Raw genomic sequence first — 16,499 nt, forward strand, 5'->3', positions numbered from 1 at the left:
CCCTGCCTTAATATAATTCCTAAGACTTGGGCAACTTCTCTCTTATTTGCTTCAGGGTGAGTATGTCTTTTCCTTTCCTAATAGTACTCTCAAGGATATGGGAGCCAAAGACAGTGAGCTGACTGGGCCCTTACCATAACCCTTGATGGTTGTCAAACTGACGTTGGTAGGTGCCTCTTCTGCTTCAGTGCATGTCTATGCTTCTGACTTGACTCTTTGACTCCAGTTTTCCCGATTCTACTCCCTCCTGTCTCTTTCACCCTTCCAGTGGGATTTCCCCAAATCTTAATCCTGGATAATGCAGACACATAGACTCGTGGAAAGGAAGCAGACTCACCTTTGGTACTCATTTCATGGAAAGGGCAACCTGGTCAATCTTTTTTTCTATTTTTTTCCAGTTAAGCTTCTGTTAAAGATACCTTTGTTCAGTACTTAAGTACTTCACTTATGTTTCAATTGTTGCTCTGATTGCTTCCAGAATAAGCAAAAAATTACCCATTTCTCTGAAGATTTCATACTTTTCCAGGTAAAGGAAATGTGCTTCCTTGGACATTTAAAGTGTCATCTTTCTTAAAAACCACTGTGCTGCAGCTTTTAGACATTGAGGATGGGGAAGAACAGAAATTGTTCAGGTAAGCATGGGAGGAATGCTAGAAAAAGGCTGTATCTTGAGTAGAGCCAACAAGCTTGTGGACATGGACATCTGTTAGACAATAAATTACCTGACAGCAGAGATGATAGTCATCTCTGCAGCACATAGCATATCACCTAGCACATAGATTTTCCACAAATCTTGTTAAACAAGACATAAGAAAGTCTTGATCTGGAAGCAGGTAATGAAGGCATATTCAGGTAATGGGGCCCTTAAGCAAGACCCTTAAGCAAGATTTGAAGTATCTGGAAAATAGCAATTAGAACAGGCAACACATCTAGAATCTAAAACAAGGATTGCAGCAGGAGAGGAAATCCAGGCAAAGGGCAAGAGTAGAGATAAATAGGTGAAAAGGAGAGATTGCTGATAGGCACATCCAAATCCATTGCATGCAGCAGGTCTGCCCACATGCATCACATTTCCCCTTAAAAGCGTATTGTCAAGGCCATAACTCTTAGGCACTTACATGCTGCACAATTCTTATATAGATCACAAGATTTTGAGCTTTAAATGTCTTCTAAACAAGCAAAAATGACTACCAGATATGGGATTGTTGGTCTAATTCAGCATTTAACCACTCCTGCTTCTAGATCATGGTAAGATCTTTCCTTCTTTTTTTTTTTTTTTTAAAGATTTATTTATTTATTTATTCATGAGAAACACAGAGAGCAAGGCAGAGACACAGGCAGAAGCAGGCTCCATGCAAGGAGCCTGATGTGGGACTCGATCCTAGGTCTCCAGGATCACACCCTGGGCTGCAGGCAGCGCTAAACCGCTGCGCCACTGGCGCTGCCCGGTAAGATCTTTCCTTAGGAAGAAATAACCCTAGAAGATGTGGGAAACCATCTGCCAATTCTGCCCAAACTCTTGCAGCAAGTAGCTCCATTTTATGGTAGCAAATGAGCCCCACAGTACAATGTTGAATTCTTTAAAAATGTAATTCCCATACACTTTTTTCCCTCTGTTTCCATTTAATTGACTATTGAGGATCCAGAAGAAAACTAGTGAGCAATCAATGGGTTGCCTTCTCTGTAATGGTGATTGCTGAAACCAACATTGTTCTCCCTGTGTTAAGTAATACTGGGAACAAACATACTCTCCTAGGTGGGTTTTTGAAAGCAGGCTAAGAAATGGAGATCAGTGTGCAGGTTTATTAGGGAGTGCTCTTGGGATTAACATTTCTGAGTTATAAGGGAAGGAAGTAAAATTAAGCAGAGAGAGAACTGGAACTGTGATAATAGTCCCACTGGAAGTCTAAGCTGACCTATGGGGAGTTCCAAAGCTGGGATGACCCTTCAGTATTGTTGGGATAATCTGATACAGTCAATGGACGTGGGCTGCCTTTGAAAGGGGGCATGGTACAGTTATCTATTGCTGCATTAATAAACAACTCTACACTCAGTGGCATAAAGCAACAACTGCCATTTGTTATTATTTCCATAGTTTTGGGTGTTGACTGGGTCTTTCATGTAGTTGCAATCAGGTAGTGGCTGGAGCTGGAGCCATCTCAAAGGCTTCCTCACATGTCTGGTGTTTGATGATGGCTGTGGCTCAACTTCAGTTCTGGCTGCTAGTTGGAGCATGGCCTCTCCATGTGGTCTGATATCTTCCTCAAAGAGCAGTTGTTTCTAGGAGCATTCCAACAGCAACAGCAGAAGCATTAGAGCAGAGGTTGTAAAGCCATCTATGACCTGGCTTCAGAAGTCACACTCCATTGGTTGAGGAAGATATAAATGTCTGCCTAAATTCAAGGGGACTGGACATAGGTCCTACCTCTTGATAGTATAAGTGGCAAGATCACATTCTAACAAGAACTTGTAGGAAGGAAGATACTGTTGTGGCCAGTTTTGAAAAATATAACCTGCCCTAGGGCATGACATTGAGTGAGGCCACTACCATTAAATGACACAATCCTTGTAAGGTATTAGCAACCGAGGGCTTTCTGCCATAGTAACCCCCCAGCAGCCAAAAAATAAGTTGCTTTTTCTGGAAGCAAATCTGGGTTTTCAGAGCATCCACCATATATATTTTCCTGTTCCAGAATTTTTTTCCAGCTTTACTGAGATATAGTTAACATGTAACATCGTGTAAGTTTAAAGTGTATGGATATATTGATTTAATACACTTCTATGCTGTGAAATAATTACCATAGTACCGTGAGTTAAGAACTCCATAACCTCATATAATTACCATTTCTTTTCTGTGGTAAAAACATTTAAGATTTATTCTCTTAGCAACTTTCAAGTACATAATACAGTATGTTAACTATAATCACCATTCTATGCATTAGATCTCCAGAACTGGTAACTGGAAGTTTGTATCTTTTGACCAGCATCTCCCTATTTCCCCAGCCCCCAGCCCCTGGCAACTATTCTACTTTCTGTTTCTACGAGTTTGGGTTTTTTAGATTCCATATATAACTAATATTATACACTACTTGTCTTTATCTGATTTCTTTTACTTAGCATGATGTCCCTAAGGTCCATCTATGTTGTTGCAAATGGTAAGATATCCTTGTTTCTTGTGGCTGAATAATATTCCACTGTCTATATACCCATCTTCTTCATCCGTTCATCCACTGACAGACACCTATATTGTTTCCCTCTCTTGGCTATTGTGAATAAGGCTGCAATGAAAATGTGGTTTCCGGGCAGCCTCTGTGGCGCAACGGTTTAGCGCCGCCTGCAGCCCAGGGCGTGATCCTGGAGACCTGGGATCGAGTCCCAAGTCAGGTTCTCTGTGGAGCCTGTTTCTCCCTCTGCATGTGTCTCTGTGCCTTTCTCTGTGTGTGCGTCTGTCATGAATAAATAAATAAAATCTTAAAAAAAAAGTGATTGCAGATATCTCTTTGAGATCCTGTTTTTGTTTCTTTTCCTTATAAACCTAAAAGTAGTGTTGTTGGGTCATATGGTAGTTCTATATTTAACTTAAAAAATGTTTTTTTTTAATATAAATTCTAGTTAGTTAACACACAGTGTAATATTACTTTCAGCTGTACAATATAGTGGTTCAGCATTTTTATACAATACCCAGTGCTCATCAAAGCACATTCCTTAATCCCCATCACTTATTTCACCCATTCCGCTACCCACATCCCCTCTGATAACCTTCTAGTAACTATCAGTTTGTTCTCACTAGTTGAGTCTGTTTCTTGGTTTGCCTCTATCTCTTTTTCCCTTTGCTCATTCTTTTGGTTTTTAGACTCCACATATGAGTGACATCCTATGGTATTTGTCTATATTTAACTTTTTAAGGAACTTCCATATTGTTTTTCATAGTGGTCACATCAATTTATATTTCATCAACAGTGCATGAGGGTTCCCTTTTCTCCACATCCTAGCCAACACTTATTGTCAAATTTTGTCATGTTGATAATAGCTATTCTAACAGGTGTGAGCTGATATCTCACTGTGGATTTGATTTGCATTTTCCTAGTGATCAGTGATGTTGAGCACCTTTACATGTACTTGTTGGCCATCTCTATGTCTTTGGAAAACTATTTAGTTCCTATACATATTTTTAATTGGATTTCTTTACTATTGAGTTGTCTGAGTTTCTTTTACTTTTTTTATATTAACCCCTTACCATATATAGGATTTGCAAATATTTTCTCCCATTCTGTAGGTTGCCTTTTCATTTTGTTGATAGTTTCTTTTGGCGTGCGGTTTTCAGTTTGATGTAGTCCCACCTATGAATTTTTTGCTTTTTTTGCTTGTGCTTTTAGTGTCAGATCCAAAAAATTGTTACCAAGACCAGCATCAAGGAGCATTTTCCCTGTTTTCTTCCAAGTGTTTTACAAGTTCATGTCTTATGTTTAAGTCTTTAACCTATTTTGAGCTAATTTTTGTGAGTGGTGTAAAATAGGCATCCAATTTCATTCTTTTGCATTTGATTTTCCACTTTTCCCAACACTATTTACTGAAGAGACTATCCTTTCCCCCATTTGATCCTCTTGTCAAATATTAGTTGACTGTATATGTGAGGGTTTAGTTCTGGGCTCTCTATTCCATTCCATTGGTCTATATGTCTATTTTTATGCTATTAAAACACAGTATACAGAACAATATACACCCAATGTGTTGTATATTTTCATATGGTTTCATGTTACTAATTAGCATTCTTTTATTTCAGCTTGAAGAACTCCTTAAGGCCAGACTAGTAGTGATGAACTCCCTCAGATTTGTTTGTCTGGGAGAGTCTGTCTCTCATTTCTGAAGGACAACTTTGCTGAATAGAGTATTCTTGGCTGGCTTTTTCTTTCTTCTAGTACCTTGGATATATCACCCCAATTTCTCCGGGCCTATAAAATTTCTGCTGAGAAATCCACTGACAGCCTTATGGAGATTCCCTTGTAAGTTACTAGATTACTTGCTCTTGCTGCTTTTAAGATTCTTTTTGTTTCCGATTTTTGACAGTTTTAAAATGATGTGTCTTGGAGAAAATCTCTTTAGGTTGAATTTGTTTGGAGTTCTATGAGCTTCATGAACTTGGATATTCCAAATCTCTCCTCAGAGTTGGGAAGTTCTTAGTCATTAAGAGAGCCATTAAGTTCCTTTCTTCCTTCTCCCATTTTTCTTTTGGAACTCCATTAATTCTCAGATTATTTCTTTTGATGGTATTATACAGAACAAGTAGGTTTTCTTCACAGTCCTTCCTTCTTTTTTCTTTGTTCTTCTCTGACTGGAATAATTTTTAAATTCCTGTCTTCTACATCACAGATTCTTTCTTTGCATTTTGTTATGACCTGTATTGCATTCCTCATTTCATTCATTATATTCTTCAGCTCCAGAATTTCTGTTAAATTCTTTTTTATGATTCCTATTTATTTGTTAAATTTTGCATTTATTCATGTATTGTTTTCTTGATTTCATTGAATTATATTTCTGTGTTTTCTTGTAGCTCATTGAGTTTCCTTAAAATAGCATTTTGGATTCTTTATCAGGGAAATTAAGATCTTCATGTCTTTGGGATTGGTTACTGGAGGATTATTATGAACTACTGGTGATGTCATGTTTCATTGATTCTTCACCTTCCTTGAAATTTTGTGTTGCTGTCTGCATATTTGAATAAGCAGTCACCTCCCCTAGTCTTTGCTAACTTCCTTCAGGAAAGAAATACCTTCCATCAGCCCTACTAGGGATTCTGAGGTTTTCTCAGACCTTCTATGGATACATCTGCTCCATGTTTCTTGCTCCCCTTTGTGGCAGAATTCTTAAGCTTGTGTGCCTTCTCTTGATCCTGTAGCATACCAGGGCAAGTGCTAGCAGTCTTCCTTTTGTTTTCCCAAAGGTGGACTAAAGCTCAAGTTTGTGGTCTCTCCTTGAACCACAGACTTGGGCTGGCACAGGTTTTCTGAGTGTGCTCACCAGCCACATGCCAAAGCTTGCTCTCACCATTGCCATTTGGAGCATGCACAGGGAGCTGACCACAGGGTGTGAGTGTGTGTGTGTGTGTGTGTGTAAGGCAAATGAGTACTAGGCAGGCAGGTGGAAGTGGTCTACCCATGGGCTGGTTGGGAAGATGTGTGGGTGAGGTATCTCTAACAATTTGTGCACAGGCTTCTTGACAAGTCTATGACACAGTAGAATCTACATCCTTTTAATCCCCTTTGAGAGCCTTCTCTGCCACTCTTCTAGTCTCTTCTTGCTCCTCAAGTCATGCAGCTCATGATTCAGTGATAAATGACAAATGGGGTAAGAGAGAAATGGGCCTTTCTGACAGCAACCCACATAGTTAGGAAAGCTGAGTGCTCATTTATACACATTTTCTCTCACATGAGAAATCACAGCTAAGAGGATCTCTCTTGGCCCTAAGCTATGCCACCTTGGTAGAGGGGTGAACTCAAACTTTTCTTACCCTCTCCAGTGTGTCCACACTCATATATATATAGGGGAGTGTGTGTATGTGTGTGTGTGTGTGTGTGTGTGTGTGTGTGTGTTTCCCTTCTATACCAGAGCTGGAATTTCTCCTGGACTTCCGCAAAGGCCCTCTAGTTCATAGGTGATTGTTTTCCAGGGGTTCCAGACTGTAGCCATGAGGGGCCAGAGTTGGTTCACAGGCCACTATGGGGCCTATAGCCAGAACTGAGGTCTGTATACCTATTATCTGATACACTCAGATCCCTCAGTTCTCTTGGTGAATGGTGCTGCTCCCACAATTCCCCACAAAGGCACTCTTGTCTGCAGTTGGAAGTCTAATTGTTATTGTTAAGAGGAGGTAGAAATATGATTGAGGAATGTCTTATTTAGCTGTCCCTGTGTTAAAAAGTTTGGGAACACGCATATGTTTTTGTAATCTCTATATTTAATAATGCTGAGAATAAGAATAAAAATACCTTAGCTACTTGCTCCAGTAAATGCTTTCTTCTGAAAGAAAAGCCTTGACCCTGTTATAGTAGCTGGCTTAGGAAAACTCACTTCACTGGGTCCACCAATCCAATTAACACTGCCCAATCCCAGGTTATTCTCTGCCTTGCATAGCTTAACTGAAAATCAGCCAACTTAGGCCCTAAAATCTTGTAAATATCATCCCTGAATTTACCAATTATGAGACATTACTGAAGTTCTTTTAAATTGACATTCTTAGCTTTACTTGGTCAACTGGTTATTCTGGTGGCCTTTTAGGGAAGTTGACAGCTGAGAACGAGAAAGTATACACTCTGAAGAACTTGGTTTTACAATGAGTTGACAAAATGAGAATATTGCCATTTCAGGAAAAAACTGAGTTATTTACTAGTTAGGCACTGACAGCACAGAAAGTCAAATTTCTCCAACAAAATCATAAATTTCAGGATTCAAAAAGACTTGAAATTTACCTATTCCAATCCATCTGCTTGATACAGATGGAGAAGAAGCTAAAATGTGGGCTCAAATGAAATTTTAGACACTCCTTCAATGCAACCAAGGGTTTTTAGATTCCTCTCTACTCCCTTATCTCCTACCTTTGTTCTCTTTCTTTCCCCAGCCCTACTATAACTTTTCCCCATATTTCCTCTTTGCAAACAACTAGAGGAAATATCAGTCTTCCATCACGTTTTGGTGGAGGACGTCTGTGTTGCCACAGGGCTTCAGGGCTGGGTGTTCTCAACAAAAATGTATTTTTAAAAAACCTCCCATTCCAGGAAGCTAACATATGGTTTCTATTATCTGAAAGGTCTCATTAAAAGATAATATTGTCATACCCACACCCCTAGTTTTGAAGCTGAAGGAAAGTGAGGGTTAAAATTTGGGGGTGTAATCTCATAAATAATGGAACAAACTTTCTAGACATGTAGACCTTCCTAACCATTTCACCCTGATAATTCTGTAAGGACTGAGGGAAAAAAGTATTTTATGTCTCTTTACTAGAAAAATAACCAGGTGGGAGGGTTCTGGATTTTTTGAACATTTGTCTTTCAGTTAATTTATCCTTTTAAAAATGTGACTAACAGACCCTTAGTATATGCTAATTACTTGAAATGTCAGTGACTTGAAATGAAAAATATATTTGATAGTAATTTTAGTAGCAACCAACAAGTTGTTATTCACATATTAGTGAGGGGGAAAAAATCTATGTATGCACATATGACAAAGGTTATTAGAAATATTTTTATAAATAAAAATGAAAAGAAGTTGCACATGGCTCTAAAGCGTTTCCCACTGAACTCTTACTGTGTGAAAATTGAATGTTATGCAGAGCTGGTGACCTTTCATGAGTCTCAGGATTTCTTCCTTTTCTTTTTTTTTTTTTTCACTGTTGACTACTTGCTTCTCCCACATCAGATAATTCACAACAGATGATTTCTTTGTATAGCTTTTATTTTTATGTTGGTTTAAGTCTTGCTGTATCCCACATTATTTTCAATTGTACAGTTTTAACAATTGACCCCTGGGCAGTTTTTACATATTAATAAGTCTGTATACACATATGCATATGTGGTGGTCAGAGCATGACCACTTTGTAGTAACACAATGCACTCTTTATGATATTGCAGAGTTCAGATTTTTTTTCTAAACTACAACAAAATGTGAACCTTCTAAATTCATGTTAGAAATACGGATTCAGTCTATAGACCTTTCTTTTTAACAGGACCCACACATAGGTAGAGCCTATAGACATTCCTTTTTAATAGAATGAGACACAAACTACAACACACAAACTACAGACTACACCAATATTGTGTTCCTGAGGTTTCTTTATCTTGTAAAAAAAAATAATTTGTGTTTCACATGGAAAACATATCAGGCTTTCAGGTATTTTTTTTTGTTGGTCTACTCTCATGATTCCACACAGTTTAAAGACATTGCATATTCAGCTCTGAGTCCTCGAAGTAAAAATTTGCGATTTTACTCATAACTGTAATACTAAGTCATCAAGTTTAAGAAATATTCAAAAATGATTCATAAAAAGATTTTTTTAAAAGATTTTATTTATTTATTAGAGACAGACAGAGAGAGAGAGAGAGAGAGGCAGAGACACCGTCAGAGGGAGAAGCAGGCTCCAAGCAGGGAGCCCGACAGGGGACTTGATCCCAGGTCTCCAGGATCACAACCCCAACTGAAGGCCGCGCTAAATCGCTGAGCCACCGGGGCTGCCCGTAAAAAAGATTTAAAATTTCTAAGAACGTTTATTATTTTCTTGATGGACGTACATTGAAAAATCCTGTCAGAATCATGAGCACCCCTGTGAAGCACAATTACATTTGTACCCTTCCTCTTCCTTTCCACAAACATCTCTAGCCTTCTCATTATTTATATCTAAATTCTAAAACATTGGACAATAAAGCAATTTTCCCTCTTATGACTTTGGCAAGTCACTCCACATCAGAAGAAATACTACTTATAATGTTAAACTTATTTTTAAGTGTATCTGTTCTAAAAGACTTTGATTTAAAAATTACATAATGATCAAATATGATATTATTCTGTATTTGAGCTTAAGAAAGTGTATCAAAAATATCTCATTAAATAAAGGGTTTTGAAATAGAATGTGCATGGTCATGTAATCTTACATGTCTGGAGAAAAACTTCTAAAGTAATTTAATGCAGAACCAATTGTAGAAATTTCAAATAACTATTCTCAAATATGAGGGACATTTCATGGCATCCTTTCTTTTTTATTCTCTGTTGACTTCCCTGCCTTTTACCACCCTTGCCCCAAAACACAGGTGTGATTATCCTTAGAAGACTAGAATATACTTTTATCTTCTTCTGGAGCTACACAGTTCTCCTGGGTAAACAGTTAAGTACCAGAGTGTTAGAGTGTATTGGCTGTGAAACCAGACTACCAAGGATAGACTCCAAATGCTATCACTTAGCAATTTACTTTTCTTGTGCCTCAGTTTACTTAATCTTAAAATAGAGACAATAATAGTAACTGTCTCAGAAGTTGACATGAGAATGAAATGAATTAAGTACTTTAAAGTACTTAAAAGACCACTTGGTACACAGTAACTGTTCAATACATTTTTTAAAAAATAATTTTGATAGTGTTGACTTACAAAGATGAACTTTGACCAAAGCTCCCAAATTTCTATCCCTATCCCTGTCCTCCAGTTTTCTTAATATTAATGATGTCCAGTTTTTTGAAAAATAAAATGAAATTTGTCCTTATCTTTTTTTAAAAATTTATTTATGATAGTCACAGAGAGAGAGAGAGAGAGAGAGAGACAGAGACATAGGCAGAGGGAGAAGCAGGCTCCATGTACCGGGAGCCCGACGTGGGATTCGATCCCGGGTCTTCAGGATCGGGCCCTGGGCCAAAGGCAGGCGCCAAACCGCTGCGCCACCCAGGGATCCCTGTCCTTATCTTTATATAAAATCATACTAATTTCACCCATCAGACATTTATTGAACATGTATCATATGCTAGATAATTTTTCCCATGTCAGGAATATAGAGGCAAACGATTCTTTTGTTCTCTACTGGGTGAGAAAAACAAGTGAAGTTTACACTACAATGTGATAAATATTTACATTTATTGAAGAGATTAATCTACATCAGATTTTTGCTCAAATGTTGTTGAGTTAGCTATTGATTACCAAGATTTATTTTCTCATGGAGTGTTAGACTCAATTTCTTATGGCTGTTGGGTGGAGGTCTTCCTCACTTCCCCACCATGTGGGCTTCTCTGTACAACATGATAGCTGATTCCCCACCCCTGAGGGCTCTGAGAGAGTGAGCAAGAAATTTCAGGCAGGATTGATGTCAGTCTTTTTGCAACTGAATCTCAGAAGTAATTATAGCATTATGTTAGCCACATTCTATTTGTTAGAAGCAAGTCATAGGTTCAGCCTACACTTAATGGAAAGGAATTGAGTTATGAAACCAGAAGGAGGATATCATTGGGGCCCATCTTAGAATCTGCCTACCTCAAATATAATGAATTATATTTATCTTCTCTGCTTTCTCGACTTCCTCCTACTCCCTCACTCTGCATAGATCTATCCACTCTAACACTTCAGGAAAACCACAGGCCTCCAATAAGCACAGAGAAAATTATTTAAAATGTTGTCTATTCTGAATAGCTTAAAAATAAAATTTGAGTGAGAGATAAATTCAGTGATCATATAGTCATCAGATATAATTATGGGAAGTCTGAATAGAAATTTCATTAGCAGCTACCATTATTTTGGAGAAAACATTACTGGGCTCAGCCACCAACCATTAGAATCACTCAGAATTCTAGCCTAGATCACCATGTCAGGAGAGCAGGCATGACTCAGGAAATGGTAGAAGATTATGGTGCTGGCTCTGTTGCATGAATCACCTGTGCAAACCATTTACTCTCTTTGTGCTTTGGTTTCGTTATATGTAAAGTGGGTATGATATGCCCATTGTTGCAGGACTCCTGTCATTTCTGTGATAATACATAGGGGGATTTAACAAATACTTTGAAAAATTGCCACGTGCTGATGAATATGAAGCATCATCATCATTTTGCTTATTATTAGGTATAAGGATATTTTTTCTTATTGGCGTTATTACATTTTACAAGCTCAGAAAGCCCCATTTACTTTCCAAAGGGAAAGCCCCATTTATTTTACGTTTTTATGAAATGAGATGCTCTCCTAACAAGTTTCACACTTTAGATATACATTTCCTTCTCTTCCCACCCCTACACATACTCACCCTCTCCCTACATTCTCAGTAAATTAGTGGTACAAATCCTTACATAGCATAGCCATTGGACAAATCCATGCCTACCAGAAATGTAAATACAAAGACTAACATTTTTATAATTACAATTAAAATTACTTAAGATAAAAGCATTTTATTCTGAACAGTTTTATACACCTTTCAAATTTCACTTCTAAAAATTTAAAAATTTTGTTTTGGACTTATCCAAAGTTGATGATAATCTTTGGATCATAACTTAATTGACAAGTCCCTGAACAGACTGATTTAGCCCTGTAGTGCCTTTCTCCTTTTGTTCAGAGCTATCTGAGTTAATTCCACGTACACATGGTCAGTGAGGCTCTGGAGGTTATCTTGACTGTAATATAAGAGAGGAAGTGTTCTCAGAAGACATACCTTAAGAGACTCTTAATCATAGAAAACAAACTGAGGGTTACTGGAGGGGAAGTGGGGGGGATGGGGTAACTGGGTGATGAGCATTAAGGAGAGCAGGTGATGTAATGAGCACTGGGCCTTATAAGACTGATGAATCACTGAACTGTACCTCTGAAACTAATAATACATTTTATGTTAATTAACTGAATTTAAATTAAAAAAGTAGAGTGTAGACTGAAATATTAGCTGACTGAAGGTATCAATTTACTAAATAATAGTAAAACTTAAGTTTTTTAATTTTTAAAGATTAAATAAGAATTTATATATATATATAACTGTATACAAATATAATATATATTTTTTCTACCCAGAGCTGTATACACTTCAGTTTGGAGACTACTCTACTAGATCCCTTTGGGGTTCATCTGAGTCCCCGGTGAGGCTTGGGCAAGCATGGGTTATGCCAAGGGGGTAGAGGAGTATAAGTGTAAGAACTCTGGGTCCTTCACCCCTGCTACAATGAAAAAGCTCCAAGTTCATTTATATTATATTTTCCATATTAACCTTTCTGACAAATTTTCATTGGAACAAAATTACACTCTAAAACATTTTTGAAACATTCCTCTAGAAAAGTCTAGGAGTCCATGACACACAGTCTGACAAATCTTAAAACTGAACCCTGAACAGTAAAGTTGCAAAGACAGTCTTTTACTAAAGAGCTACATATACCAGGTTCTGAGTTTTATGTTTTTAAAATTTTTTCTTGCATCACAGCCTTAGACCTAAAAGAGAAAATACTTTAGCCAAACATGCTATGAAAGTCTTGAATATAATTAAATGCTAAGTAAAAAACATTGGTTAAAAAATGCATTAAACTTTTTTCTTGATTGTGACATTTAGTAAAAAGTTTTGCACGTTTTAGAAACAGATCACATTAAAGCAAAGCTTAAAAAAGGATATGGTTCTTGCAATATTTCAGTAAGTTTAATCTTGGTTTGTCTAGGGGCTTTGGAAATACCAGCTAACTCATGCATCTTAAGATAATATAAAATCAGTGGACTCTGACCTCCAAAATTGAAGAGTACACGGTTAAACTCTGGACCAGTGCTAATATAATGGGACTGTAAAGGGAAGATAAAAAAATCAAGTCAATTATTACTTTTACAAGTTTTTAAAGAACTGTAAATAAATATAACTGAATTGTAACTATAAATAAAGTTACTATCTGGTATATTAAAAAGAATAAAAAGAAACTCTGAAAAATACCTTTTTAATACAACATTGCTATTTATTTGAGAGAGAGAGAGAGAGAGAGAGAGAGAGCGCACAAGTGGGAGAGGCAGAGAGAAAGGGAGAGAGAATCCCAACAGGCTCCCTGCTGAGTGGGAAGCCCCATGCGGGGCTCCATCTCTGGATCCTGAGATCACAAGCTGAGCTGGAATCAAGAGTTAGACACTTAACTGACTAGGCCACCCAGATGCCCCAAGCATCTTCTTAATTAAAGAAATTTACTACAGTATGAATCTATGCGTTTGTGCAGTAAGACCCTTCTAGCCTTTTTATTTATCAGTTTGATAGGTCAATAGAGATTATTCTGTCTGAAGAGCAGAAAGAAAAAAGAAATAAAATGAACATAGTTCCAGAAAAAGTGACAGGAAAAATGTGAAGAAAAACATAACCAAAACCCCCAAAGTTTTGTGGAAAACATATACCAGAAGCTTAACTCCAAGTAGGAAAAATACTCACCTAGATCTGTCATACTCAAAGTGCTGATAGACCAAAATAAAAAGAAAAATCTCAAAAGCAGCAAGAGAAAAACAACATACAAGGGAACCCCAATAAGATTAAAAGCTGAATTTTTATCAGAACAAAGAAAGCCAGAAGGTAGGTGGATAATGTAATCAAAGTGCTGACATGAATTCTCTGTCAAGGAAAGTGATCATAAGCATAATTGTTCCGAGATTTTATTAATGACGTCTTGTGGGATACAGGATCAGTATAACAATTACTCATATATTAAGTCTTTCCTCCATTTTCGTAATGCCTAGATAAGAGAGTTATTATTTCCACTTCCTGTGAGGAAACACAATTTTATTCTCATTTGCTTTTACTGATACATAAATGTTTATTTGTGTTTCTTTTGCTTATGGTCACTTTTTCATTGCTTTCCTTCAGAGATGCTCCATAATTATTTTGATCAGTGGGACTATCATAATCAAAAGCAATTCTTTGATGGTGAAAACTCAATGTCAAAATCAGATATATTTTCTATGATGTAAATCATAGAAAATCATCTGAATCTCCCATGAAAATTCACATGAAAAGCCTGATTTTTTAAAAAAAATTTTTGTTTAAAAAACAAAAAGTATTGTACTGCAATACTTACTGTTTAAAGAAACTTTAATTAATATATACTGTATTATTAGTTTTAGAGGTAGAATTTAGTTATTCTTCAGTTGCATATAACACCCAGTGCTCATTACTTCAAGTAAGTGCCCTCCTTAATGCTCATCACCCACTTACCTCAGTTTGTTTCCTATAGTTAAGAGTCTCTTATGATTTGCCTCTCTCAGTTTTCCTATTTTATTTTTCCTTCCCTTCCCCTGTGTTCATCTGTTTTGTTTCTTAAATTCCACATGAGTGAAATCATATGGTATTTGTCTTTCTCTGACTGACATTTCACTTAACAAATTACTCTCTAGTTCCATCTACATCGTTGCAAATGGTAAGATTTCATTCTTTCTGATGGCTGAGTAATCTTTAAATTGCATGCAAAACCAGACCAAGCATTGTCTAGATTAAAAGGAAATATTGCCTATCTTGAAAGATCTTCATCAAATCTTGGCTAAAGCAATATAAGGTGGAAAAGTCCATAAGGATTTATATTAGGTGGGCACCATCAGAAATATGGAAAAACTAAGCAACCCAGACTTATCAGTAATAGTAGCTACATATGGCCAGTTATCCCAGGATCATGGCTTAAGATAGAGACAGGTCAGCCACTGTGAAAACTCTTGTGAAATTTTCCCTGCAACTTTGACTAGAACTTATTGAGATCAGAGCCATGTTTGTATATCAACCCAAGGACAAGCAGTGCCAGAAGTGTAAGAAGAGATGAATGCTATAGGATTTTTTTTCTTTAGAGATAAAGGATATTTTCAAAAAACAGTAAGACTTTTTAACATTAAGATTATCCTCTCCAATAAATCACCTTTGATTGTTAAATTTTTCTAAAATATGTATCAGTTATATAATAGTGAAAATTACCTATATGAAGCTATTCAATTAATTATATAGCAAATTAGAGAAGTAAGAATATTTTTAATAACTACTATGATCCAAACCTTTGTTGTTAGTCTTGATATACTGGATTCTTCCTTAAATGTGGACATTGCATATGCTCTTGGGTTCTTTAAAATTTTTGTCATATTGAAGTCTATCGCTAAAAGAGAAAATAAAACATTTTCTTAAATTCTATTTTTTTCTTTACAAAAAAGCATGATAACTTTTTTCTTCTAGCAGTGTATACTAAACATGTAAAGAACCAAAAATGGATGAGAGAGAGACGGTTAGGTTACTGTGATAGCTTGCTTCTGTTAGAGGAAATAAATATACCATCTCATTTTTACTTAAGAGGGCTTTAGAATTCATATAACTCATTTACTTATATTATCTCATATTATCATCACAAACCATTCTGTGAGCTAGATTTTCCATAATTTACAGATGACATAATTAACTGCAGGAAATTGTAGGACTCTAAGCTATCATTTAAGACACAGGCCTAGGTCTTTTGCTTCAGAGGCTAGAGCTCCATTCATGATCCTCTAGTTTAATGCAATAGGAAGCTTGGGCCTCTGCACGTTAGGGTTCACCTCTTCCATATTCTGACAACAAACCAAAATAAGGAAAGACTTCGTAAATTTTCCCTGCAACCAGCATGAATATATAGAAAAGTAACAAGGAACGCTTAACCATGTCTTAAGGAAAAGGAGACTTGTACAGCTTAAGCAGAGTATCAATCAGCCTAAAAGAACATGCTAGTTATTAAGGACATCTTAACACAGAGCAGAGCAAACAGGTAATCTGAGGTTTGTACTACATTGTGGCACTTATTATTATTATCAGGTATCAGGTAGACTAATTCAATCTACAGGTTGTAATGTCGAGGAAAATCACTCAGATTCATTTTTGACTCTGGACATTAAGAGATATTAGATACCAGCCTGAAATGCTAGAGGCAAGTAGGCATTTATCTCTAATAGAGTAAAGAATTGGTTAGGAAGGAACCTAAATTTTAAAATTTTGAGTAGAATCAATATTAGATTAAGTTGGAGTTAGAATGGGCATGAAAGGTA

The 16,499-nt window shown here is 36.7% G+C and overlaps 1 protein-coding gene across 1 annotated transcript in view; it reads right to left on the bottom strand.

The window, feature by feature from the left end:
- FAM227B (family with sequence similarity 227 member B) overlaps positions 1-16,499 on the bottom strand; it is a 189,417-nt gene that overhangs the window by 17,905 nt on the left and 155,013 nt on the right. Inside the window, exons 12-13 of the mRNA XM_025998683.2 lie at positions 15,486-15,583; positions 13,100-13,262 (exon numbers count right to left, since the gene is read on the bottom strand). Of these exons, the coding sequence (XP_025854468.2) occupies positions 13,100-13,262; positions 15,486-15,583 (261 nt within the window). The remainder of the gene's footprint in view (positions 1-13,099; positions 13,263-15,485; positions 15,584-16,499) is intronic.

This window comes from Vulpes vulpes, chromosome 15 (genome assembly GCF_048418805.1).
Source record: "Vulpes vulpes isolate BD-2025 chromosome 15, VulVul3, whole genome shotgun sequence".
In the NCBI taxonomy this organism is placed as follows: domain Eukaryota; kingdom Metazoa; phylum Chordata; class Mammalia; order Carnivora; family Canidae; genus Vulpes; species Vulpes vulpes.